Consider the following 27,398-nt stretch of genomic DNA (forward strand, 5'->3'; position numbering starts at 1 on the left):
ACCTGAGGTGTCCACTTACTTACCAAGAACTGCCTAGTCACTGCTCATGGGACACTGTGGCAATGGAGATGGGAAATGTCCCTTCCTTTGCATGGGCTCTCTGCAACCATGCTAGCTAGTTACTCTTTTCCTCGTGGTGACGAATGTCCGGCAGAAGCAGCATAAGGTCTGTTCAGGCTCATGGTTTCAGGGGATGGAGTCCACGTGACAGGGAAGGCATGGTGGCGGAGGTGGCGGTGACTGGTCACGTTGCATCTGATGTCAGAAAGCAGAGAGAGTTGAATGCTGGTGCTCAGCTGGCTTTCTCCTTTTTCCCCAGGACGTCAGCCCAGGGGATGGCGCTGCCCGTATTCAGGGTAGGTCCTCCCTCCTGTGAATACCCTCAAAGGCACAGAGGTGTGTCTCCACACCCAGAGGTGGGTTCCAGCTCCATCAGGTTGACCACAAAGAATAAACATCATAGCAGTCTGTAGTGAGCTTTCCCTCACGCATTCACTGAGAACGCTCATTACGGAGCAAGCAGTGCCATCCCTGTCTTTCAAAATGTGTTTTGGCTTTGCAAAGTGATTGACTAGCAGCGAGATCTTCTGAGACAGGTGGACTAGATGTTCTGAAAACCTGGCCAGGCCTCAGCTTTGAGCCTGAAGGATGCTTGAAGGCCACAGAACACCTTACAGGGTGACGCCATGGCTGACTTGATTTTTGTCTCTGGCTATTCCTTCAAAGTTTTGTCATTGAAGAAATTTGTCTTCTGTCGGGGATGAAAACTATCCACATGCTTCATGGTCACAAAACAGCCTGCAAAAGCCTGGGATGTAGCTCAGTGCCTGGTTTAGCATACATGAACCCCAAGAACTTGATCCCCACTGTTATGCCCAGATCATGGGGACCCCCAAAGGACCACCACAGAGACCAAATCCTGTATGTAAAAGCAAAGAGCCTTTATTTCAAGCTCTGAGCTGTCTGTCTGTCCGATGCAGCGGTGAGAGCAGAGAGCCCAGGCAGGGTAGGGTTTTTATCATAGCAGAGGTTGGGGTGAGGGGTTTCCAGGGTTCAGGACCCTGATTGGCTAGGAGTATCTTGGTAAGAAGGGGAAATAGGTGTGTGCTAGGTTCAAGAACATCTGGCTATCTTATTTAATGGTTGCAGTGTTTGGGATGTCAGGTACTTCCCCATCCTTGGGTGGATCCCTGGGTGGTGTCAGCTTATGGCTTTTCCTGGATCTGGGTGTTGCCTGCCAGTAAGCCTGTCACAGAAGCTGTGTCTGGGCCTCGAGGCCTGTCATGGCAGCTGTGTGGTCAAGCTGTTTTGGGTCCCTCCACACTCACCATGTTATTAATTAAGTGTGATGAGGAGAAAAAAAACACAGCTTATAAATGCTTATCAAAAGGGCCAATCTGATGTGATGGTCAGGCCCACAACCTTGTTCTAAACCAGCCCCTACTCTGGGATGGTGAGAGCAAGCATGTAGGAGGAGGCAGTGGCTGCTTCCCACTCCCTGCAGGAGCTTAGAGGCTACCGTTTCTCTCATGGAGACTGTATTAGCTTCTCATAAGTGTCCACATACCTGGCAGAAACAACTCCAGGAGGAAAGCCTTATTTAGTTCATGGGCCCAGAGGGCTCACAGATGTTTAATTCCGTGGCCTTGAGCAGGGCATTATGGTAGCATGTGTGGTGGAGGAAGCTCTTCCCCTCTTGGTGGACAGGGAGCAGAGGAATGTAGCGTTGGGCATGCTTTCTCCTTCATCAGCTTTTGTTCGTCACTGCCCCAGCCCCAGTTCATGGGATGGTGCCACCCACGTTCAAAGTAGGTCTTCACTTCAGTGAATCCCATCTATAAATACCCTCAGACATAGCCACATGTGTGCCTCAGCAGTTCCCCAGGTGGTTCCAAATCTAGGCAAGCTGACTCTGAAGATTAACGGCCACAGAGACTTTTCTTGAATCTGTCCAGATTCTTTCCTCTCAATTCCTATGTCCTGCTTCCATAAAGATTGACGACTCTGCCTCGGACTCTGAGGGATATGTCATCCCTCCTCTCAGGGATCTAGCTGCAGCATCAGCTCTGTGGAGGATGACTCGTTCCCACTAGTGACCCCTTAGGCGTGATCTAAGATGCCGCCTCTGGCCTGTGCCCACAGTTCCATGGGGGAAAAACAGTCATCCATCTTGGCTGCACTGCCGCTCACAGACTATCACAATGCTCCTTTGCTCAGCCACCGTAGCTGGGCCAGCCCTCCCCTTTCCTACTGTGATCCTGGGCAGGGCCCTGACTGCAGTCCACCAGCTCACAAGCCAGAGGGAGCAGGAGCCAAGTGTCTGTCTGTAGGTGATGCCTTGAAGACCAGGGAGACAAGCCAGGCATGCCAGCACTTGACTGTTATCCTAGCACTTGGGAGACAAGGTGAGAGGATCAGGAGTTCGAGACCTGCCTGGGGTACATAGTGAGTGCAATGATAAGCTACATAGCAAGACCCAATGGAACCACCGCAGCCCCAGGGTGGGCCAGTCGCGTCCTGCTGGGTTTAGAGTTGAGCAGGTTTCCAGCTATTGGTGAAACTGGTACCTCATGTTGCCCTCACTTGAACACTCGTCTGCTGCTTCTTGGTGCTCAGTGAAGCTGCCCAAGGATGCTGTGTGACTTGCTACTGTGGGAGGCCTATCTCCCTGGAGAGCAGGGGACCTGTACCTCCCTGAAAATGCTCCCCCACCCCACCCCACCCCCGGGAACATTCAAAGTCGTTAGTGGTACACCACTTTGACTTCACACCCGGGGCAGGATGTCACAATCCGGCACTGCAGGGGAAGATGAATAGACTCTCCCTGTGCCAGGACAGTGATGGAGTCCCGGAATGCCTCCTTATGTCTGCTAAGGACTCCACGACTGCTTAGCTGGATTTGCTGTGGCTCTGAGCCTGCCTTCCATTCCCGTAATCTTGCTCAGACCAAATCCGCACTTGGACTTTGCCTTCCCAGACAGTTGACACAATATGTGACCATTGTTGTGTTATCTGACAAGGGACTGTCACCAAAACTCTTCCTGGGTGTCACAGAGGACCGAGATGGGTCTGAGCTGATAACTGGTGGGTGGAGAGCTTCCAAGTTCACCGCCGCCTCACTGTGGCCCCACCCACACTCAGCCATCTGGCTAGGTGCTTACCAGGACACCACGTGACTGTGCGGTGACCCAGGCTCAACTGGCTTGCAGTTTTAGGTGCAAAGGCCGAGCACCTCAGTCCAGAGACAAGGCTGACGGCCCAGCTGGCACTGTGTGAGCATTTCTCGAAGGCAGCAACCTCTGGTGTGCCTCAAGGCCTTGAGGTCAGCATGGGCCAGCTTGCTTTATAAACCCTACCGCTAGACTTGTGTGTCTAGACTTGTGTGTGTCCCATAGCTGTGTCCTGGTTTCTGTGTTCCCCCTATAAGTGTTTACCAACTGGAGTACTGCTCCTGTGGTCTGGAACTTTCTCAGCCTTCTTCATTTGGGGTGACTGTCAGCTCCTTAAGTAGAACACAGAGACCCCAAAAAGCTGCGCACAGGCCCTGTTGGCCTTGCTCCAGCCAGGTAATGCTGGTTTCAGGCGGCGTGATGTGTGAGGGGTTTAGAGGGAAGACCTCCTGTGTGTTAGACTCTCTTCTCCATACCTTCACTATCCTCCTACAAGACAAACCCAAATCCTATCCTTGAGATTCCCGATGAGGAAACAGGCTCAGAGAGGCCGGGCAAGTGGCGGCTCCTGGGTCCACACCCCAGCTACCTCACCCCAGCAATCTCTCCCTGAGCCCCTGTCCTCCCGAAGTGCTGGCCAGGGCAGCAGGCAGTGGTCTTGAGAGTCCTGGCATCTCTGTGGAGCCAGGCAAGACGCAGGACCTCAGACCCCTGTGGAGAAGCTCTTTCCTCCTAGGTCGCAGTCACCTGGAAGGTGTGTGGTAGCCGTGGGTTCTGTCTGGGCACATCTCGTCGCCACTGTCCCTAGCTGCGGCCTTTGCAGAGTGGAGCGCAGCAGCTGACCTTGCAGGGCACACCCCTCCTGCACGTTTCGTGTGAGAAGCGCCAGGTACAGAGAACATGGATCCCAGCAAGTAGTAACTGTCCGCTTCTGTCCTCTCCCTTTGCTGCCTTGGACCAGCTGAAGAAGCAGGCATTGGAGATACCCCGAACCTGGAGGACCAAGCCGCTGGGCATGTGACTCAAGGTCAGTAGTCCGAATCGCCTCTAGGACTCAGAGATCAGGAGGAGGGAGATGGGAGCACTCAGTGGGCTCTGCCTTGAAAAGACATCTTAGCCCTGGGTCCTAATTTGCAAGTCCAGGAGACCTGGGCTCTGTAGACACAGAGTTTTCTAATACCATTCTGATCCATTCCTGGGGGGTGGAGGGTGTGTGGGGGGGAGAGTCCTGAAGGAAACAGGCCTTGCCTGATGAGCACGGTGGGTGATGCTCCCACAGTGCCCTATGACCTGTCAGTCTTGTCACCGTGGAACTTGTCCATCCGAGCTTCCTTCTCCGTGGTCTTCACGCCTTATTCTAATTTTCTTCTCAGGAACCAAACTTCTGTGGTCAAGACAAGTACCTTTCTGCAGCTGTTTATCAAAAACACATTTTAAAAAAGAATTTTTAAAACCTTAGGGAGTCTTGATTTTAGGCAATGGAGACCTCTGGTGTAGCTAAAGCGTGAGTTAGCTTTGTTTTCAACCATTTTTCTGGATAGATGAACTTGAGTGTCCTGTATAACAGGGAGGCTCACAGACGACAGAGGAGCTGGGAGATGGTGTCCTTTCCTCTGTAAAATGATAGAGCATTTGTCCTCTGGGTAGCGGGGCTAGCTGCCTATGAAGGACTCTGCTGCCTGTGAAGGAAGGGCTCTGCCTCACTGACCTCTAGCCTAGTTCATCCCCCTTTAGGTGACTTGGACACTAGGCTCCTGAGGAGGAGTTGGGGAGAGATTTTGTTTGGTCCTGTTTACCTTGTGCCCCTCCCCCACTCCCAGTGAGGCTGCGTGTTGAAAGGTTTGGGTTCTTTGTTTGTTTGTTTGTTTGAGATGACTTCCCATGTAGCCCAAGCTGGCCTCCATTTGTATCCAAGGATGACCTTGAACTTTTGATCTTCCTGCTTCGGCCTCCTGAGTGCTAAGGTTGCAGGTATGTGCCTCCACACCCAGTATGTGCAGTGCCCGGGATCAAACGCAGGGCTTCTGTGTGCCAGGCAAGCATTCTGATAACTGAGCTGCATCCTGGCCCCTGTTTCATATTTACTGAGAAGTTTATAGTATCCTGGAGACGGAAGAGATCATTCTCCCAGGCCAGATCCTCCCTCTAGGAGTTTTGATTATGCTTAGGTTCCTCATCAGTTCACACACACAGCAACGTATGCTTACTGCGTGTGTTTACTGTGTGGGTCTGTTTGAGGCCTCGCCTCAACTTGAATGGAGTCTTTGAAAGGCCTGCAGTATATCAGACTGCAGGACACCCCAGTCAAAAATAATTTCTAGGGAGCATCTTCTTGAAGGTAGTAGAGGCCCAAGTCTGTGGGATGGCATCATGGCTGGTAGCTTCCGGGTCCTCTGATCCATGAGCCGGCTGGTACTGGGTAGCCGGACCCTGCTGGTTTCCTACTTCAATCCTTGAGCCAGATCAAGGGCCTCAATAAGGCATCTGATAAGGAGCAGAAATGGGTGCTTTGTCTAGATAGTAGCTATCCTATGTAGAATGCATGATTGATCAGCTGTCATGTGACAACCTTGACACTGGGACCATAAAGGAATGTCACTGTGAACTCAGTCTGGCAGAAGGAAGGAGAGAGCCGGGCTGGAGCTGGGTCCCTTGGTAGTGAGCCAGCCACATTGAGTCCCACTGGGTTAGACAGAGGTTTAGTAGACATATTACTGGTGTGTGTCCAGAGTTACACATACGTGTGGATACACATGTTCTCCGCCTCATCCCCTCCCCCACCCAGACTTCTCTTCTATGTCCCCAAAGCCTTTGAGAATATTATAGGTTTTGTTAGAGGAGAGCAACTGGGTAGTTGCTCGAGATATTGTGTTGGGACCAGGTAGGATGTTCAAAAACTTCAGTTACCCAAGTGTGGTGGCACATGTCTGTAATCCCAACACTTGGAGAGTAAAGATAGGAGAACCAGGGGTTCAAGGTCACCCTTGGTCACCTCCTGAGTTTGACACCAGCCTCAAGTGTAGGAGACTCTGTCCCAAACGGGTGATCTAACAGAACCAGAGGACTCAAGTGGACTCCCTCATCCCTCACGCACAGCCAGATGCTCTAAAGAGGGTTTTACACGAATATCACGTGACTGATCCATGGAAAAAACAACGTGCTTAGACCGGCTGAGCTGGTGGGCAGTGTGCTGGGTGAGCAGTTAGAGCAGGGGTCCCAATGCTCCTGCCTCACCTGGGGCAAAAGACAGGCCATGAAGGTTGACCACAGAGCTATACATGCCCTGCTGTTCCACACAGAGGCACCATACTGCGGTCAGTTAGCAAAGCTCCATGGCAACAGTCACAGCTTGTGAATTTTCCAAATCAGAGCAGGGCTAGAGAGGCCAGGTAACTTATGATGCCACTGGTTTCACCTGCCCAAAGGGGAGAGGGAGAGAGAGAGACAGAGACAGAGAGAGACAGAACACAGAGATCACTGTCATAACCCAGACAAGGCCACCGGGAGCCCAGAATCTTCTGGGAGCTTGGGTTCTGTAAATGGTAGCTGAGCATGCATCTGAGCCCATAATCACATGCTGGGTAACCACAGAGATGCCAGCAGGCTCTGGCCCAGCCGAATGCCAGAGGACCTCAGAGGTTACCAAGTCTAAGTCTCCCTTTTATGGACAAGAACACTGATGCCCAGAGAGGGTCGTGCAGCAAGCTAGTGGCAGACGGACCAAGGGAACATTTATTCCAAGCAATGAGCTGGGCCCAAGACAGGCTCCTGTCTCTGTTGGGAGAGTCCTGATACCTTTGAGGGGTCTTTTCTTATGGCAAGTACCGTGGTTCCCCTTAAACAATATCTGTTCCCTTGTTAACCATTTATCACCACTGCCTCTGCAAGCAGCAGAGAGAGATGCCTGAGAGGCTCCTGAGCAGGAAGCTTAGTGTTCAAGTCCAGCCCGGACTGAGCACAGAAGTTTCTGGGGTCTCACTGCCACCTCTAGGTGAAAAGCAGTCAGGTACTCCAGGCTTGGACGTCACTCACCGTCCCCAGAAGCACCCCACCTGCCCGGCCCCTCCTCCACCAGCTGGTCCTCAGGAGGCCACCCAGGAGTGGAGACCAGAGCCTGTCAAGGTGGGCCTGCCCATTCTGAAGCCCTCCTCTGCTGGATATCTCCACACAGAGCCAGAGAAGGTCCAGATTTTCCCAGAAAGTTTGCTTGGAGGGCCAGGGCGCCATGAAGGCCAGGCTCCAGACCCAGGGATCTCAGAGTGGATCTGCCAACCGGTGCCCAAGGTGTCTGGGGCTCCCTTCCTGCCACACGGCCTCAGAGAGGCTACATGCCAACCTTCGGGGACAAGACCTGAGGATGTAGAGAGAAGCCACCCGGCCTCTGAGCTGCTGCAGCAAGAGCCGCCTCAGAAGGAGGCATGGGGCAAAGACAGGCTGGGGAGTGAGGAGGAGGTGGATGAAGATCTTGACATGGATGAGTCATCCCAAGACTCCCCTCCCTCCCAGGCCCCCCTGGCCCCTGGCAGGGCAGCCCCTCAGGCCGTCTCCAAGGAAACAACTGGCATGCCTGGGTCCCCAGATGAGGGTATCATCCCACTTCCTGTTGACCTCCTCTCCAAAGTCTCCACAGAGACCCAGGCCTCACAGCCCGATGGGCCTGGCGCAGGGCCCATGGAGGAAGGGCCCGAGGCTGCCCCAGAGTTCACATTCCACGTGGAAATCAAAGCCAGCATGCCGAAGGAGCAGGATTTGGAAGGGGCTACGTTGGTAGGGGCCTCTGGAGAGGAGCCCCAGGCCCAGGGCCCCTCTGTGGGTAAGGGCATCAAAGATGCTAGCCTTCTGGAACCATCTGAGAAGCAGCCCACAGCTGGCCTGCCAGGAAGGCCAGTCAGTCGGGTTCCTCAACTTAAAGGTCTGTGGTTTAAAGCCCTCTCACTCCCCCCTGGCACCCTCCAGGCTGTGGACACTGTCACTGAGCTTCTGGCCTTCCTGACTCCCGCACCTGAGATTCCAGGAGGGGCACTAAAGCCACCGCCTGGGCCGCTGCCCCCTCCCAGCCCCTGCCCTGCAGCCTCTGGTAGCACGATTCCATTCACGCTTGCCCTCACTGTGCATGTCACCAACACCTGGCCCTGTGCTCCCTGCCCTGTCTGGCTCTCTGCCCACTTGACGTATCCACCCCGGCCCACCAGCCCACGGGCGGCTGGTGGACACACTACATAGAGTGGCTAACAGCGTCCCTCGTTTTTGGAGGCTTGTGATGCATTTTTACATTCACAATCGAGAACCTTCCCAGCGCTCTGAGGAGGCATCATGAGCCCCACTTTTCAGATGAGGAAACTGAGCCTCAGGGCGGTAAATTGACCTTCTGATAAGTACCCAGAGTAAATAATGGTTGGGGTCAAGTTCAGAATCCGGTTAGGTCTGCTCTGAGAGGCACCTTCTTGCCATGGTCCCCCACGTCGCCTTCCAGGGGATTCTGGAGTGTGTCTTCCTGGTGCAGAGCCGCTGAGTTCACCTGCCTGTCCTCTGATGCTTTCACCGACAGATGGCGTGTCACATTTGACAGGTGACAGCCACCCCTGTGAGGTGGCTAGCAGCCCCCAAACCTCTCTCCACGTCTGCTTGCAGCAGAATGATGAATAAAGCATACCTTTTAGGTCCAGAGTGACCCTCCTGTCAGTCAGGGACGGGCTGGTTCCCTGTGTGCAGCCCCATCTGGAACCCTTTGCTGCAGGGTGAGCAGCCTCTGGGTAGCGACATTCGTGGCTTTAAGATTTTTAGAATACTTGGCGTTTGGGCCTTCAGGATGGCTCAGTGGGTAAAGCTACTCGCTACCAAACCTAATGATCTAAGTTCCATCCCCAAGACCCACCCAGTGCAGACACGCTGCCACATGGATACAGAGATCCGAGGACAACTGTGGAGTCAGTTCTCTGTTTGTCCTTTGACCTCCATATGCATGGGGTGGCATGTACGTGGTACACACACACACACACACACACACACACACACACACACACACATTCATGTGCTCTTGTACAAGACCTAAACAAATGTCAGGATAGACTACTTGGCATGTTAGAATTATTTGCAGGGCCCAGAACCTGATGCCTCGTAAGCACAGAGTCAAAAGCATCTATTAGCTACGGATTAAATTCTGCTTATAGAGAACACTCCAATATCACAAGTAGTAGAGCCTGTCGGGATGGTGGCACAGACCTGCCATTCCAGCATATTCCAGCTAAGACAAAAGGGTCACTGCAAGTTTGAGGCCAATCTGGGATACATAGTGAGATACACAGTGAGTTCAAGGCTAGCCTGGGATACATAGCATGATCATTAAAAAAAAAAAAAAAAACTGGGCATGATGCCCTGTGCCAATGCCAAGAATGAGCGCTGTACTCAGGATGGAGAAAAATGGGGATCAGGAGTTCAAGACCTGACGCTTCTACATAAGACCCTGTCTTAAAACAAAAATTAGGCCGAGTAGGGAAAACCTCTGTTTTAAACTCCAAGGCAAAGGAGGACAAATGATTGCCTTAAATGTTTTCCAAAGTAACGTTCTATCAAATTCTGGTCCTCCAGGTGTCAAGAGGAATGGGGTGTGGTAGGGAGGGTATAGTTCTATGACACAGAATTTAGAAGGGGAAAAAAACAGGCTAAGCAAAGCTCAGGAATGTCCGTGTTTGTGGGACTCCTCAGAGCCCTTACTGTGCTGTGCACAGGGATCCTCTACAAAGGATGGGCCCTCTGGATTTCCCGAGTGTATTTGATACCACGTGCTGACATCTCCCGGAGCAGGGCTTGTTGAGTCCTACCTGGACTCAGGAAGTGCTGATCTAGCAGGTTCATTTGCAGTAATGACGGTGATAAGCGGGTTACTCTGGTGAGATAATTCACCAACACAAAAAGTGGGCGAGTGTGTTAGCAACACTGTAGAACAGGGGCGAAGGGCAACTGGGCAGGAACTCTGCACAGAGCATCCTCAGGATCTGCTTTCTCCGGTAGGGCTGGGAATTAGTCAGGCAGTGTTCCCATGTCACTGATCCCAGGAACAATCTCAGTTGGAGTGCTTGCGGTTAGAAACAGTCTGGCCTTGTGGAAATGGCGGTTTTTCCCTCAGTCAGAATTGGATTGGCATGGCTGTTTGTCCTAAACACACACACATGGTTGGCAGAGAAAGGAATGCCTAAGAGCCACTGAACTAGTCCTATTGAAATGCAGATTCCTGGGTACCTGTTAGCTGCACACCCAGCCTCGGGGCACCCAGGAGTCTGTAGGCCGTCTCCGCAGGTGATTCTTCCACAGTAAAATGGGGAGACTCCCCCCTGGGCTGGAGAGTCAGCACTGGTCACTCTGTAAGTCCAGTCTTCGTCCACCTGCAGGGAACCACAGGTTAACAGTGATGCTGGGGTTCCGTGAGCAGGATGTGGCATATCTGAAGGGCCTTAGGAGTGGCAGAGTACCCTCGGGCCTGTGCCAGAGTGGGAAGGACTGCCTTGAAAGCAGCTGAGGCTGATGGGGAAGGTCCCTGTTAGTGAGTTGCTCTGAGTTATGGGTTGTTCTCCATAACAGAGGGGAGGATATCCCCACGAGGCTCATCTATTCTGGTAGCATATGACCTGGAGTGGGGGTTGGGATGGTCAGCATAAGATGGCCAGGAAGATGAGACTGAGGACCCTTCCAGCACGGGGTAGGGAAATAGCGAGGTGGTTTCATTCGGGCCTTGAGACCCTGGAGGATAAGTGGGGCTCTCACAGGAAAGCAAGGCCAAGCTTGGCCAGAGAGAGAGAGAGAGAGAGAGAGAGAGAGAGAGAGAGAGAGATCCTCCACACTGATCCAAGGATCCTGCTGCAGCCTGGAGCCAGGCTGGGCTGTCCCATCCGTGGCCTTGGGGCATTTAAATGGCCCTGCATTCAGTGTGGTTGGCAGATGCAGAGAGTGAGCTCGCCACAGCCGCGTGTGGACCTGCACCTCTAACCGCACCTGCCGCACTCCCTCTGCATGTGCCCCCCCTCGGCCAGCCTGCTGCCCCCTCTCGCTGGATTGCTCTGAGCAGTGGCCCTGTGTGCTGTGTGACACTAACAATGGGCAAGCTAGCAGATTTGAGGCCTAAGAAAACGAGCCGGGGTTTCAGCCAAAGGGAACCGTGTCTGCGAACCTTACGCACGGGGCATCACGTGCGTTCTCCTTTTCTATTTCATCAGCTCGAGTGGCCAGTGTTGGCAAAGACAGGACTGGGAACGACGAGAAGAAAGCGAAGGTAAGTTACTCACCAGCCGGTCTCCTGACCAGCCGGTCTCCTTCGCCAAGAGGCTCTGCTTCACGCCTGGGTTTGCCCTCATCCATGATGTGTGCAAAGTGCTTGTCACTAGGGTGTGGCTGTCATTTTTGTTTTATAATTTAATTTAATTTTATGTGCATTGGTGTGAGGGTGCCAGATCCCCGGGAACTGGAGTTACAGACAGTTGTGAGCTGCCATGTGGGTGCTGGGAATTGAACCCAGGTCTTCTGGAAGAACAGTCAGTGTTCTTAACGGCTGAGCCATCTCTCCAGTCCACAGCTGTCATTTAAAGGCCCTTGCTTTTTTTTTTTTTTTTTTTTTTTACAAAGGCAGTGTTTCCATCTTGGTATTTAACAAAGGGAAGGGTGATCCTCAAGTTCTTTAGCCCCTCCCCCACGCTCACCTCTTGTCATTTCCTCATAGTTTAAATGAAGGTGTGTGTGTGTGTGTGTGTGAATTTTCTGGGTGAAGTTTGGGGTTTGTGTTCCTTACCCTTACCACTACAGATCTAGGCTCAGTAAATATTCAGTGTTTCATATCCACAGAGTCCACTAGGGGTCAGAGAGCTATGAGCAAGGGAAGAAGTGATCTCCAGACAGAGGCAGGGAGGATTCTGGGTGAGCCCAGAAGAGCTGGGAGGCAAACAGGAGAGCTAATTATGGGAGAGCTACTATGCAGTGGCTGCCTCAGAGCAGGGGGCAGCAGACAGAGGCAGGAGGAAGAGACAGAGCTGGGTCTGCGGGGAGTAGGCAGGCGGCCGAGGTGGCTGTTGTATGTGGGGCTGCCTTGGGTTCGGGATTAGTACAGCCTCCCTGAGGCCGAGCGTGGAGAAGTGTGGATTGGAAGGAAGGCCTCTCAGTCTTCTGCAGCCACGCCCGGTAGATAAAGCGGCTGCTTGCCACAGACCAGCGTCCCAAGCCCTACCTGTCCCTCACTTCTCATCCATAGTCCCCTCCCTCCATGACTTCTTATCTTAGAACCCTCTAGAGCTGTGCAGTGGTGTCTTCCTGGAAAAATCCCACCACGACCCAGATTGGATCAACCGGGCAGCTAGTGTGAATGCTGCCCGGAGCATCGAGCCTGTAATCAGCACCAGGGCCCCAGTGGGTCTCCAGATGTGAGTGATGGTGCTAGAATCTGGTAGCAAGGGTTGAGGACCACTCCCAGAAGGCCCTGTTCTGTACTCATTAGGACTTCCCGTCATGGGTGCTCAGAGAGAGAGGCAGCTGGGCCTCGGGCAGAAACTTAGCCCTGCCCCATTGCTTGAAGCAGGATCCACAGCTGCTTGTCAGTCAAGATGGTCATTCCCTTCCGGGGGAGGGGCAGGGAGTTCCGGCCTCATGCTTGCACAAGTGTGCACGTACTTATTATCATTTATATGTTCATTTAGTGCACAGTCTTTGCCCTGGATTGGCTCACAGGACATCGTGGAGCCAAATCTGTTACAGATCTAGGCTGGGTAGAGAATGCTGCCTGTGGAGAGGGGTCTTGTCCAGCTAGGGAGCAAGGGGCTCCGGGCCCACTCCAGCTTTTCCTCTGTGGAAGCAGCTGTCCCTTGGCCTGTCCTGCCGCTGGCGGCACAGACTGCGTGCACCCCAGTCCCTTCAGTGAAGGGATGAGGAAATACACTGAACAGCACAGCGCAGTCTCTGGTCAGGACTCCAGACCACCCCACACTTGGCCTCTTAATTCTTTATTCCCAAAGGTCTGGTTTCACAGCCTGCATCATACCAGGCCCACCCTTCCAGTCAGAGTCCCCAGAGGCAAACGTTGAGTGTCAGCCTTCTGCCTTTAGGTACCCTGGTTCAGGGAGTCCTTCTCAGAGAACATCCAGCAACACTTATTTCCTTAGGTGGAGTATGTTCTGGTGTTAACTTTGGCCAGTTCAAGACTCCATAGCATTAAGATTAGTATTATTCGAGTCTTTGTTTAATCAGAAAGTATGTGTGTATGTGCGTGTGTGCATATGCGTGTGTATGTGCGAGTGCAAGCACATACGTGCATGTATATGTGTGTCCTTGTGGCATGTGTGTGTCCTCAGTGACATCTGAACAAAGCTTTTGGTTGACTCTGGCACAATCCTCCTTGAAGGATTCTGTTGGCATGGTGGGAAGAGAAGGTGGGTGTCAGTGAGCCCGAACAGATGCTTCCCCTGAGGTCGGGCAAAACCTGGAAAGCCTCTGACCCATGACACATTGGCATTCTTTCTGGAGAAAACCTTGCTGCCTTTTCTCTGATGGTCTCCATGCACTTAGCAAGTGGAAGCACCTCTGAGCCAGTGTTCTCCAGTGCTAGAGAAAGGATGTGCCAGAACGTCTCTCCATGTCCAGCATCTCTTTAGAAGTTCTATGCTGTGTGATTTTACTCATGTCCATCCCATGTCAGCTGTGTAGCACGCGTAGCTGATAGGGGACCCAGTGCTGAGGGGACAGGACCGCTTTCCTTGCTGGAAGGGCGGTGGAGAGAACTGCTTTGACCTGTGACCCACCTTCTTTGTGTTCTGGGTTTTTGTTGTTGTTGTTCCTTTTCAGTGTGCTTCCCTCCTCCAATGCTGACTTTTATTTCGATTTTATTTATTTTATGTTTAAGACATCCACACCTTCCTGTGCTAAACCCCTGAGCAGTAGGCCCCGCCTTAGCCCCCCACGCCCCAGTCCTGGTAGCTCAGACCCTTTGATCAAACCCTCCAGCCCTGCCGTGTGCCCTGAGCCGGCGGCCACCTCTCCTAAACACGTCTCTTCTGTCACACCCCGAAATGGCAGTCCTGGAACAAAGCAGATGAAACTCAAGGTAAGGAACGGACCTCCGGCGAGGCACAGGCTGCTGTTCCGTGGTGTTCGAGGCCTTTCCTCACCTAAACTCACAGGCAGCACTGGATGGCTGAAGAAGTGACAGGGAGGGGACTGAGGACTAGGACCTGTACTCTCTGCCTCCCTCCCCCCCGAAACAGCAGTCCCCAAGGTAACCAGGGGACCCCAGTTTGAAAACTGAGGCTCCAAGCTAAGCACGGTACCTGATGCCTGTAACCATCCCCAACGCTGAGGAACATTCCTGTAAATCTGAGGCTAGCTTGAGCTATAGAGTGAGTTCTAGGCTAGCCTGGGCTACAGAGTGAGTTTCCATTTTGAAAACAAAAAAACAAACAAAAAAAAAGAAGCCAGGTGTGGTGATGCTTATAATTTCAGCACCCAGAGGCAGGGGTAAGAGGCATGGGGATCAACCAGTAATACTTAGAAAGACTCTTTCTCTTAAAAAAATAAACAAAAACAGCCAGTTGGTGGTGGCACACACCTTTAACTCCAGCACTGGGGAAACAAAGGCAGAAGGATCTCTGTGTGTTGGAGGCCAGCCTGGTCTACAGAGTGAGTTCCAGGGTAGCCAAGGTAGTTACACAGTAAAGCCCTGTCTCGAAAAAGGGAAGTTAATTAATTAGTTAATTAAAAAATAAAAATAAATGGTGAAGAAAGCCTCAGATCCCTCTAGAGTTCCTATGGTAACTGGCCACGCCTCCAGCTGCACCCATATCCACAGCTCCTTCTCTCTTCCCTTCCTCCAGAGTCTGCGGTTTATGTGGTATCTTTGTGAGGTTCTAAGGGTCGTCTACTGACCACCAGACCTGTCACCACTCACAATCAGCTGATTGTGTTTGTTCCACCCCTGGCTCCCCACTTTCAGCCAGTGTTCATGGCCAAGGGTTCTTAGCACACCTAAGGAGTCACCGAGACCCTCGGGCCATGGAGAGGGAAGAAAAAGACGTGGCTTGGCTGTTGAGTGTTCTGCTGAAGGCTGAAGCATAAGTCTCTTCCAGGGCCTCTGGTGAACCCAGCCTCCATCAGCTACATCCATAGTGAAGAGTCTGGGGAGGAATGTCCACAAGGCATGGTCCTCCTGGGCCAGCCCATTGATCTACCTGACCCTGCTCTTGCTCCAAGCACTACTGTTATTTTATAACACAGGCTAGCTCACAATTCATCTAAGAGGAAATAGGAACCTGATACTTGACGTGCCAGTGAACTGTGCGGTTGTGTGCCCCACAAACCCTCGAGACTGTACAAGACCCTTCTAGCATCCCTCTCCACCTTCACCATCTCCCAGTCAAGATGGGAGGGTGGTCTACCTCTCCTGGGGGATAGTCACCTTTCCCAGTGGTAAAAACCTTTCACCCTGATTCGGTTTACAGGGGGCCGACGGTAAAACTGGAACCAAGATTGCCACACCTCGGGGAGCAGCCCCTCCAGGCCAGAAAGGCACATCCAACGCCACCAGGATCCCAGCCAAGACCACGCCCAGCCCAAAGACTCCTCCTGGCTCAGGTGAGAATGCTCCCTGGAGTCTTAATCCAGAAGCTTCCAGAAGGTGTAACAATTAGTAACCAACCCCTGGCACTGACTAACGCCTTGCAGTTTGCTGAGCGCTGGAGACTTTGTTTTCTTTTTCATCCTTTGACAATTGTCTGAGGTAGATGATGAACCCTTGCCTTTTAATCAATGAAGAAACCTTGCTCATTTTAAAAGCATGAGGAAAATGCAATCAGGTGACTGATGAATATTCAAGTGGTAGAGAAGGAGCATGCCCCCTAATCCATGGCTCTGGGGAGGCAGCCCCCCAATGAGGGTCCCCTGCCTCTTTGGAGAAGACTTAGCCTGGGCAGGACATCATGGAGGATCTCCAGCAAATCAGCCTCATGCAGCTGGAATGTTAGGAATCTTCTAGCAAAACTCAAGGTTTTTAACTGAGCAGTGGCATGCTGTGATCATTATTCTGGCCTCCTGTAAATAAAACCCAGTTGGCATGGAGAACCTGGCCAGGCTCCAGTGGGGTTGTTTCGTGTCCAGTAGAGATACCAGGAACCGAAACCTAGAGACCTGCTCCCAGAAGGGACTTGGAGGCCATGTGACTCAGTGTTATCTGCCTGCATTTGCTCCCTCGTGGTGCCCAGGAGACCTGTGGGTCTCTGTGTCTGGCCTGGCTCTTGGTGTCCCTGCTCTCTTGGCCAGGGGCAGTCGCTATTGTCCGCTGCATGCTTCTGCCTGGATTGCAAAGGGTGCTGCCTGACGGTCGGGCTTTTTCTTCGCTAAGTCTGGTGTGTTTCCTGTGCGCTGATTGAAGTAGAGGCATTAACGGAGTGTTTCGTGGGTTTGCATCCTGGTGCTTCTCCCTCAGCACTGTGCTGGCCCCGCTCACACAGTAGCCTGGAGCAAGTGCTCGCCTTGCTCTTCCGACCTCACCTGTCCTTAGGTGGCTCCATGTCGATGGCTCCGTCTTCCTCACTGGTCCCCTGTTCCTGCTTCCGGCTCCCGTGCTAGGTGGACCAGCCAGGCGCTGCCACCTGAAGTGCTCGCAGAGACCCCTGTGAGCCTGGTTATAATGAGGCTGTCTGGATTTTTCTTTTTAAGCTTCCAAGCAAGTGCAGAGAAAACTACCCCCTGCAGGGGCAAAACCTGAGAGAGGTAATTCTGGGTCCACTGCCCTGGGTGGGCAGACTCTCTTGGTGTGTGTTCTGCCCCTGTGCTTGTCTGCAAGGCTGGGAGGGCCTGCTGCTTCTAGCCCAGGCTATCCCAGAGAGGCGTAGACTCGAAACATCATGTATGCTTTTCTTCTCAAGTGTGGTTTGTACTGGGGGCATCTGTGGACTCGCGTCCTGTGTGTTTGCATTTCCTTCAGCAACGAGGGCTGTTTGTGGGATGGGGACCATGTGCCTGCAGACATGTGGGAGTGTTGGAGGTTTGGACTGCCTCTCACCTAAGTTCCAATAGGAAAGTGTCACTGGTAGGCAGAGGGTTTTGCTGGGCTGAGATTTTTGTTTCATTTAAGGAATGGCATTTGGGGACTGGGAGATGGATCAGTGGTTAAGAGCACTGGCTGCTCTTCCAGAGGACCCAGGTTCGATTCCCAGCACCCACATGGCAGCTCACAACTGTCTGTCACTCCAGTTCCAAGGAATCCAGCATCCTCCCATAGGCAAACCAATGTACATGAACTAAAAATAAATAAATCATGGGCTGGAGAGATGGCTCAGTGGATAAGAGCACTGACTGCTCTTCCAGATGACCCAGGTTCAATTCCCAGCACCCATGTGGCAGCTAACAACTGTCTGTAACTCCAAGATCTGACGCACATGCAGGCAAAATACCAATGTACATAAGAATAAATAAATTTAAAAAAATAAATAAATCACTTAAAGAAATGGCATTTCACTCTGAGATGTTACAGACAGATGTGAGCTACCATGTGGGTGCCAGGAATAGAACCCGAGTCCTTTGAAGGAGTAGCCAGTGCTCTTAACTACTGAGCCACCTCTCCACCCCCTACCCCCCAATACCCTTCTCAAAATAAGGTCTTGAGGGTTCTGATCTCCCTCATCTTTCAGATGAGGACATGGGCATGATGAGGACCGTCGGCTCACCCGAGGTTACTCTGCAAGTGTCAGGAAAAGAACACAAGCCACCGCCATCCCGTGTCCCTGGGGACATGGAGGCAGAGCTAAGTCCCGACCAGCGGTGGCTCCACATATCCCAGAACTCGATCAATGGCTTTAGGGCTTCCCAAGACGTGGAACTGGAGACTGAACATGGATGTTTAGGCAGAGATGGGCAGGAAGCGTCTTTGCTGTGATGCTTCGGTTGGGAAGCTTAAGAAAGGCCAGTTTTGCAGGTCTCTATCAGATCTGGATGGGGGCCCAAACATTTGCATATCACAAGTCCACCTCCCGCTAAGAACATTAGAGGTTTTCAAACACAGAACAAAAGCCCAGGGGTGTGGTGGCTGGTGAACTCTAGGTGTGTCCCAGGCATGCTGAGTACTGTCACAGAAGCATGTGGGGGTAAAGGACGCAGGGAGGGGGCTGGACAGAACCTGCTGAGAAGTGCAGACAGGCTTCCCGGCAGTTGATGGTATTAGGCAAGGTGTGTGGGGAAGGGCATTGTACGGGCTGGAACAGCAAGGTAGGGTTCAGCAGTGTGGGGTGTGGCTTGTATGCAAAGCTCTGGGCAGGTGGTTCATACACTGTTCTGCAGCCCTGTAGTTAGGGGAGCCCTGGATGTGCCCCATGGGGGAAGGGTCAGGAGGATCCCAGCTTGAAGGCTGCCGTGGGGTCCTGTCATGGCGTCACCTCAGTTAAGGTAAAGGACGGGCAGAAGTGAGCTTGTGGAGCAGTACCCCATCCCTTCCTTTCCCAAGGTGAGGAGGCCTCAGCTCAGTGAAAGGGGGTGACACACAGCTAGCTAGAACCCACTTCCTGACTTCAGGACACTTCAGGGCTTGGGGAGAGTTGGGCCGTCCGCGGGAGGAGGTGCCATGTTGGAGCAGGGATGACAATGCGGTTGCTGTGCTGGGAAATAGTTGTCACTGCATCTAAGAGACAGGGCAAGAGTTGATGCTTCGCCAGAGATGGTCCTCTCCCAGATCCCCCTCTCCAGGGGTTTTAGGGACTTTGCAGACCCCCATCCACCTGGCCTCAGTCCCGTCCTCTCTCCCCACCCTCCAGGAGAACCACCAAAATCTGGAGAACGCAGCGGCTACAGCAGCCCCGGCTCCCCTGGGACCCCTGGCAGTCGCTCCCGCACCCCATCCCTACCAACGCCGCCGACCCGGGAGCCCAAGAAGGTGGCAGTGGTCCGCACGCCCCCCAAGTCGCCATCTGCCAGTAAGAGCCGCCTGCAGACCGCTCCTGTGCCTATGCCAGACCTGAAGAACGTCAGGTCCAAGATTGGCTCCACTGAGAACCTGAAGCATCAGCCAGGAGGCGGGAAGGTAAGGGGCATGGACAGCCATACGGGTCGGGTCGGTCTGTTGGGGTGCAGCCTGCAAAGGCGTCCAGGCGCGTCTCTCTCGCCAGACTTGCCTCTGTCCCCCAGAGCACTGGCCCCTCCCTTCCTCCTTTTCGCCTTGCTAATTGGACAGTGGATTTCACTGGTACTGCCCAGGTTGGGCTTGGCTTTCCCCCTTGGTTCTGGGGAAATTCAAGGTCTTAATAGGAGCAGCTGGTTCTATGGCTGTCGCGAACTTTCTAGGCCCTGAGGCTCCCCCTTCCTTGCTTTCTGAGCGTTGTCCAGGCTGACTGACATGTCCTCAGGATTCTAGAATCTGTAACTGAGAGATTATGTGGATGTCAGCAGGCCTGACTCCCCGAGTTTCTCCCGAGTCCTCCTGTGCACCCTGATAACTCACTTTGAGTATTTCAACAGTCATTGCTTGAAAGTCGTATCTCCAAACACAGTCACATTGTGAAGCTGGGGTGTCAACATGTAAATGAGGGAACACACAGCATGTCCCCTCCCCACGCAGGGCTGGAGTAAGGGGAGGCCAGTGAGGGGCCTAGATGGAGCCGTGACCCCTTGCCGAGTTCACGGTCCTTGTCTTCTGGACTGCGTACTTCTGGGGCACCTGAGGTGCTGAGAGAGCTCCACAGACTTTCGGGCCAATGCTTACCCCAACTCCGCATAGTGGACACTCCCCACGGCTGAATTTGCTTCGGGCTGGTCACTGGAGGGAAGGTGGCTATGGCCTGGGTGGGCACCTTCCCTGAAGCCCCATGTGTTGTTATGGGGGAGTCTTGGGTCCCTCCTATTGGCTCTACATAGTGGGGTTTGTGCAGCATCTGGTTCAGAGTCCACAACTCACATCTTCTTCAAGCCTGAGGCCAACTTTAGGTTCAGGGCTACGTCTCACTAACAACACTGGCTTGGACCATCGGCTTGGTCTCAGCTTGTGAGCCCTCAGTCACCTGTGCTGTCCTACCTCCAGAGATGCTTACCTGCCTCCTTCGGAAGCGGCCCTAGGGTCAGGCATTGCATTCGAGAGGATCGCGAGTTTGAGGCCAACTTGAGCCATGTGATGAAAAAAAATAGAAAGGTGCATGGTGGAACAAAACCTTAATCCCAGTACTCAGGAGTGCCTGAGACCTGCTTCGGCGGGGTTTTGGGTCCCAAAGAGGATGTGTGGAGTTGTCGGGAGAAGAGGAAGATACAGACTTGATCTGAGGGTGAATCAGGATGGCTGCCAGCAGCATTTAATTGAAAAAAAGACTCCACCTTTTATACTCTATAGTTGCACATAGGATTAAATGGGAGATAAGGGGCATGTGAGCTGGGGTGTGGCCTGAGATCAGGAACTGAGGAATCTAACATTGACCTTGGCCATAGGCACCAGTCATACATTAATGGAAGGGCCACAAGTTCCTCTTGCTAGAGATAAGAATGACTGCTTTATCAAGCAGGAACTTTCCTCAATGAAATGGAGACCCTTATTTCCCAAATACCTTGGGAAAAGGACTCTGTGGAGCAGATGCTAACTACAATTTCTTAGTCTTACTGTGTGGGCCTGTTCTCCTCAAATGCTCCTAAAAGGGAAGGTCTTGATGTCTTACTCTTCCCATTATACCGGACCATTCTGATTTCTCTGTATTTATTAACTGAACTCTTGCACTCAATGGCCTCAGGCTTGGGGTCTGAATTGTAGGCATTTCATCCTTGGGGCCAGTAATTAGTAAATTAGTAAAATTAGTAAATTTCTAACTTTCCTGTTCTTGGTGTAATTAGGAGGGTACATTGGAATTCCTGGTTCCGTGGTGGTGGAAAATTTTTTCCCAAAGAATTATTTTGTTTAGAGAAGCTACCATTGTACACATTTTCATCCTTTACCAAAGCCCACTCAGAATTTCCTGAAGGGAAAGGCATTAGTAGTAAGAATCATTGAAAAGAAAAGAAAAATGGTGCTGGAGAAGTGTGGTCTGCAATGTCAAAATGCTAGAACTTTGTCAAGCAGCAATGGTCGCCATGCGGTCTACGCCACAGGAAACAGAGTCAGGTAGATCCATCAAATGTGAGTTCCAGGCCAGCCTGGTCTATACAGTAATCTCCAGGCTAGCCAGGGGAATGTGTGAGACCCTGCCTCAAAGAAGGATAGGAGGAGAAGGAGGAGAAAATCCACAAAGCCACATGCTCACCTTGGAGGAAAATGAGCGAGGAGGTCACAATGACTTGCTGTAGCAACAGGGACATGGTGGCCATCAGCACCTTCCTGGTCCCAGCCCCAGGCCCTGGAACTCCTGGCAGCCACCATCTGCCCACCCCCCACCCCCACTGACAGGATGAAACTGTGGATGTGGAGCTGCACCCTCCCCGGGAAGTGGACCAGCGGGCAGAAGAGGATGTGCGTTCAGAACGCCTCGGCCAGCAGCCTTCCAGTACCACTCCCACCCCTGACCCAGGCTGAGCAAAGAGCCCTCTTCTGGAGGAAAAGATGACATCCACTTCTTTATCGCTCACTTACCCCAGGGCTGGGGATGCTGCAGGGAGGTGAAAAAGTGTCTCTCCGCAGCAGTGGCTCTGGGCCCGTTAAAGATCCCGAGTGTCCCCATTGTGACTTACATGTGCTTTATAGACGGAAGGTTCACAGGGCCCCATGGCTTGGTCAGGGCCTCGGCAGAGTAACTCCGAAGCCACGTGGAGGCTCTGGCCAGCACCACAGCTCCCATCTGTCATTTGGCTTCACGGTCTCCAGACTTCCGGGCCTCATCCACTTCTCAGAAATGACTGTCAGGATCTGCAAGATGGTTCAGAGGGTGAAAGTACGAAAGTATGTGCCATCGAGCCTGAGGATGGAGTTTGGTCTCCAGAACCCACGTGGGTGAAGAGAGAACTGACTCCTGGAGGTTGTCCTCTGACACATATGCACACACACACATACAGGCACACACACACACACACACACACACACACACACACACACACACACACGCACAGTAGATTAAAAATGTCAAAACAGCCGGCCGGTGGTGGCGCACGCCTTTAATCCCAGCACTTGGAAGGCAGAGCCAGGAGGATCTCTGTGAGTTCGAGGCCAGCCTGGGCTACAGAATGAGATCCAGGGAAGGCACCAAAACTACACAGAGAAACCCTGTCTCGAAAAACTATAACAACAAAACCCCTGGGGCTGGAGAGATGGCTGAGGGGTTAAGAGCTCTTGCTCTTGCAAAGAACCAGAGCTCCAGTCTCAAGCACCCACTGTGGGCAACTCAAAACTGCCTCTGACCCCAGTTCCGCGGCGTCTGACACTTTTCTTCTAACTTCTGTGAGGATCCACATGCAGGCATATACACAGACACATTTATAAAAATAAAAATAAACCTTAAGTGCAATAATTCTAAAAACTACACAGGGGTCAGTGAGATGGCACAACAGTTAAGGGTACTTGCCGTGGCCATCTGAGCTTGATCTTCAGGACCGACGTGGTGGAAGGAGAGAACTGATGACTCCCATAGCGTTTCCTCTGATGACCATAAGCACACTGTGTCACATTCCTGTCCCTACACCCACACAAATAAATAAATGTAATTTACGTTTTTGTTTGTTTGTTTTTTGAGACAGGGTTTCTCTGTGTAGTTTTGGTGCCTGTCCTGGATCTCACTCTGTAGACCAGGCTGGTCTCAAACTCACAGAGATCCTCCTGGCTCTGCCTTCCAAGTGCTGGGATTAAAGGCGTGCGCCACCACCGCCCGGCTATAATTTACATATTTTTTAAAAGACACTAAGGAAGGGGTTGGGGATTTAGCTCAGTGGTAGAGCACTTAAGGCCCTGGGTTCGGTAAAAAAAAAAAAAAAAAAGACACTAAAGAATACAGACCACCTTGGAGTGACATTTACCTTGAAGAAAGGGACTGGGAGGGGACTCAGCAGACACTGAACATCCAGAGAGCCATTCAAAGTCTCTGTCAGACTGAACAAGATAGTGGCATGCTAGTAATCCTAGCACCTGAGAGGCTGAGGCAGGAGGATGCCTAGCCTGGGCTCCACATCAAGATCGTTGATTAGAAAAAAGAGTGAAACATCTCTTCCTCTACTTTGAGCTTTTTCCTGGCTTCCATGATTTGCTGCAGCGAACACGTTTCGCCATAAGACTCCACAGAGAGGTGGCATTAAAAGGGGGTGCAGCCGGTCAGAGATCCTCACTGGAGAACACGGAGGTGGAGTGTGAAACTGGAGACAAGAGCCAGCCACTCGGAAGTTCTTTTAAATGCTTAATGCTGTAGTCTACCCCAGCCTCTCTGTAACCCCTGGGACAGAGCCCACTACCCCAGCCTCTGTAACCCCCAGGGATGGACTAGGGTGTTTCCAAGGTACAGCCCAGGCTGAGGACCAAGACCACCATGTTCTTACCTGCTGGCTTCTAGTCCATCCCAACCCCTGGGGATGCCTGTGCACAAGGATCTTCCCCATTTGCTGATTCCATTCCTGCCTCCTCAGCTCCTGGTACATCCCCATCCAGAGTTGACCCAGCCCTGTACAGTGTCTGAGGGGAGAGAGTGGGAAGTTCACAGTAAGATGAAGGACCAGCGTTTAAAACAGATTTGAAAAAGTACCTATTGGAGCCAAGCATGATAGAACATGCCTAGAATCCCAGCTCTTGAGACAATAAGACAAGAAGATTTGCTGTGAGTTCAAGGACAGCCTGCTCTGTGTGTAGCAAATGCCAGGTCTGGCAGGGCTACATATCAAAATCCTATCTAAAAAAAAAAAAAAATTGAAAAAGGAATGGAAAGGATAGTGACCTCTTGTGAGATCTCATGTCCCTGCCTCTAGAACAGTGGTTCTCAACCTTCCTAATGCTGTGACCCTTTAATACAGTTCCTTATTTCCTTATGTTGTGGTGACCCCCAACCATAAAATTATTTCCATTGCTACTTCATAACTGTAATTTTGCTAGTCATTAATTGTAATTTTATATATATATATGTTTTCTAATGGTCTTAGATGACCTGTGAAAGGGTTGTTCTACCCCCAAAGAGGTCTTGACCCACAGCTAGAGAATGCCTGGGAAGCCCACCACAGATCATTCTGTCCTCTGGCTTCTCACAGAGCATGAGATACAGCGAGTGCTATATTCTTAGAATGGAGGGAACCAGGTACTCATCCATGACTGTAGCACTTGGGAGGTGGAGGCAGGAGAATTGGTGGTTCAGGAGTGGCCTTGGTTACACAGTGAGTTCAAGCCAGTTCACTTGTAACCGGAAGTAATAAATAACGGGAGATGATGGTGAAGCGCGGGATAAAAGGACCATCCAGGGCTGCGGCTCAAGGGCCCCAGGTCCCATCCTGACACTAACACCCAAACTGTAGCCTGGGATCCTTGAGAGTGTCTTAAGATGTGGTGGCTTCCCCCCCTTCCCCCCCCAGAGGTAGAGGCCGGGCGGTGGTGGCACACGCCTTTAATCCCAGCACTCGGGAGGCAGAGCCAGGCAGATCTCTGTGAGTTCGAGGCCAGCCTGGTCTCCACAGTGAGTTCCAGGAAAAGCGTAAAGCTACACAGAGAAACCCTGTCTTGAAAAACCAAAAAAGAAAACAAAAATATATTTAAGACACCAACTGTGGTGGTTTATGCTGTAGATGTAACCAACCGTCTTATTAAATAAGAAACACAGAACCAATGTAAAAGAGAAAGCCGAGAGGTCGAAGCTCAGAGTTAAAATCTTACCCTTCCTCCTGCGGTGCTCCTAGCTCCCTGAAAGAGAGCTACTTCCTGTGTGTATGTTTTTAAATAGTCTTTTTTGTTCTCCCTTCTCATTGGTTGTAAACCCAAACACGTGACTGCCTCGTCACTGCCTGTATGTACAGCCCTCCAGGTTTTAAAGGCGTATGTCTCCAATGCTGGCTGTATCCCTGAACACACAGAGATCTGTGGGATTAAAGGCGTGTGCCACTACCGCCATGCTCTTTCTATGGCTCTAATAGCTCTGACCCCCGGGGCAACTTTATTTATTAACATACAATTAAAATCACATTTCTGTACAAATAGAATACCACCATATTTCCCCTTTTCTATTTTAATAAAAAGAAAAAAAAGCAAAAGGTTATAACTAACAAAAGAAAAACTATATACAAAAGTAAAATAACTATATACAATATATACAAGTAATAAATACCTAAACAATGTCTAGTCCGTTTGTATTTGACAAATCAGAGAAAATAATTCCATTATCTATCCTATTTTAGTAAGTCCAAAATGTATCTAATTCACTTTCTATCCTAATTAATCTTCAACTATAACTAACTAACCTTCAACTATAACTAACTAATCTTCAACTATAACTAATCTTCAGCTATAACTAACTAATCTTCAACTATAACTAACTAATCTTCAACTCCCTCAGAGACCCAAGAAGGAAATAATATTAGCTAACAAAAATAAAAACAGGAAGTGCATGCAAGCAACTTCCAAAAAATTTGTGAGTTGACAGAAACAGCCAGCTGCCTGGACAGTCACCTGAGGTTTCTCCACAGTGTTGGGGCATCATCTTCAGCCTATAGGCTTAGCGTATCTGACAGACTCATTTGTGAAGTAAAGTAGGATGTACACAAGGTCAACAGTTCAACCTCACATTGGGTGAGAGCAGTCCATGTACCAGAAACACCTGAATTCCACTAGTGTCATGTCATGATTCAGGATTTTAAATTCTGGAAATTGTTGACGGTTTTTGAGTTCAGCTGTCCATTCTTCTTGGCTGTGTATATATGGCTTCATCTCAGCATCCCCTTCTTCTCCACATCCTTCTATTAAATGTCAGTCTACTATTGAGAGGCGTGAGCTTTCAGCTGCTGTTCCATTGCACATCAGAAGCCATCGGCCCTCTGCCTGTTAAGCTGCCTTCAAAGAAAAGGGCACTGTACCTTTTCCGGATTGTGAAGGCCACTTCAGGGATGGTACCATATTGTCCTGGCCTCAGAAGATGCCTTTTGACAAAGCCATAACCACACTTGTTTTGGCAAGAATCAGTAGTCCTTTGTTTCGTGTTCTGTCTGTCCATTTTGTCCTGTTGATTCGAGGATACTTTGTTGTCCAGTAGCTAACTTTTGCCACAATAAAAGTTAACTCCATATGCAGTTTCTTCAATGCCCATATTTTCTCTGAAGTAGATTGGTACTGCCAGGAGCTGACATGTCTCAAAAGAAAAATTTCTAAGTTATTAAAACATTATATATATATATATATATATATATATTTTTTTTTTTTTTTTTTTTTTTTGGTTTTTTGAGACAGGGTTTCTCTGTGTAGCTTTGCGCCTTTCCTGGAACTCACTTGGTAGCCCAGGCTGGCCTCGAACTCACAAAGATCCGCCTGCCTCTGCCTCCCGAGTGCTGGGATTAAAGGCGTGCGCCACCACCGCCCGGCAAGTTATTAAAACATTTTAAATGCCATATTCTGTAGATCTCTGAAGGGTTTGAAGATGACCTGTCTAAAATATATCTGCTCAATTTTTAAAACTTATCTAATATGACTGCAAGTTCTATTGTAATGTCTAACTACTAACTTTCATTTCTTTATATCCTAATAGTTGGTAATAATAACATTCAAGGATCAGAAAATTGCATTACATTGTTAAATGAATGGTATAAATACAATTAGAAAGATACATATAGCATTTTCTAACAATATCAATTTCAAATTTGTATACAATATAAAACAATCCAATCCAATGTAAAGTATTTAAAACTAGTAATTGTCTTTTTCTTTCTTTCTTTCTTTCTTCCTTTCTTTCTTTCTTTCTTTCTTTCTTTCTTTCTTTCTTTCTTTCTTTCTTTCTTTCTTTCTTTCTTTCTTCTTTTTTTTTAAACAAGAACCTTAAATCTAATCTCCTTTGCTTAGCCTTTTTCCTAACCTTTGACAACAACTTGTAACCAACCCCCCTAAACAATGAAAATTATCCCAGACCCAAAACCCATTAAAAAAGACCAAAAAACCACCTGCCCCACACCACCTCTTTGGGAATGTGGGCATCGTATTCTTAAAATTGCTTCCTGCTGGGTATGGGCGAAGTTATCTTTATCCTGAAAGAAAATTTTAGGTTAGTTGTCAAATTCTAGGAAAGGTAACTATATCCTTCATTATCCAGTCTGTGTATAATGCCAAAGTTCAGGGTTTATCTCAAGTCCTTATTCAAGTAG

The 27,398-nt window shown here is 50.6% G+C and overlaps 1 protein-coding gene across 14 annotated transcripts in view; it reads left to right on the forward strand.

The window, feature by feature from the left end:
- Nucleotides 1-27,398, forward strand: part of Mapt (microtubule associated protein tau) — a 102,153-nt gene that overhangs the window by 61,178 nt on the left and 13,577 nt on the right. For 6 of the 14 annotated variants that reach the window (XM_006970542.4, XM_076543510.1, XM_042282946.2 and 3 more), the window contains 5 exons: nucleotides 4,132-4,197; nucleotides 7,342-8,082; nucleotides 11,381-11,436; nucleotides 15,638-15,770; nucleotides 18,944-19,209. In XM_006970542.4, coding sequence (XP_006970604.1) covers nucleotides 4,132-4,197; nucleotides 7,342-8,082; nucleotides 11,381-11,436; nucleotides 15,638-15,770; nucleotides 18,944-19,209 — 1,262 coding nt within the window. Of the gene's footprint in view, nucleotides 1-4,131; nucleotides 4,198-7,341; nucleotides 8,083-11,380; nucleotides 11,437-14,046; nucleotides 14,248-15,637; nucleotides 15,771-16,853; nucleotides 16,908-18,943; nucleotides 19,210-27,398 lie in introns of all 14 variants that reach the window. The other 8 variants (XM_006970545.4, XM_076543518.1, XM_006970544.4 and 5 more) reach the window with 3 other exon arrangements.

This window comes from Peromyscus maniculatus, chromosome 8 (genome assembly GCF_049852395.1).
Source record: "Peromyscus maniculatus bairdii isolate BWxNUB_F1_BW_parent chromosome 8, HU_Pman_BW_mat_3.1, whole genome shotgun sequence".
Lineage (NCBI taxonomy): Eukaryota > Metazoa > Chordata > Mammalia > Rodentia > Cricetidae > Peromyscus > Peromyscus maniculatus.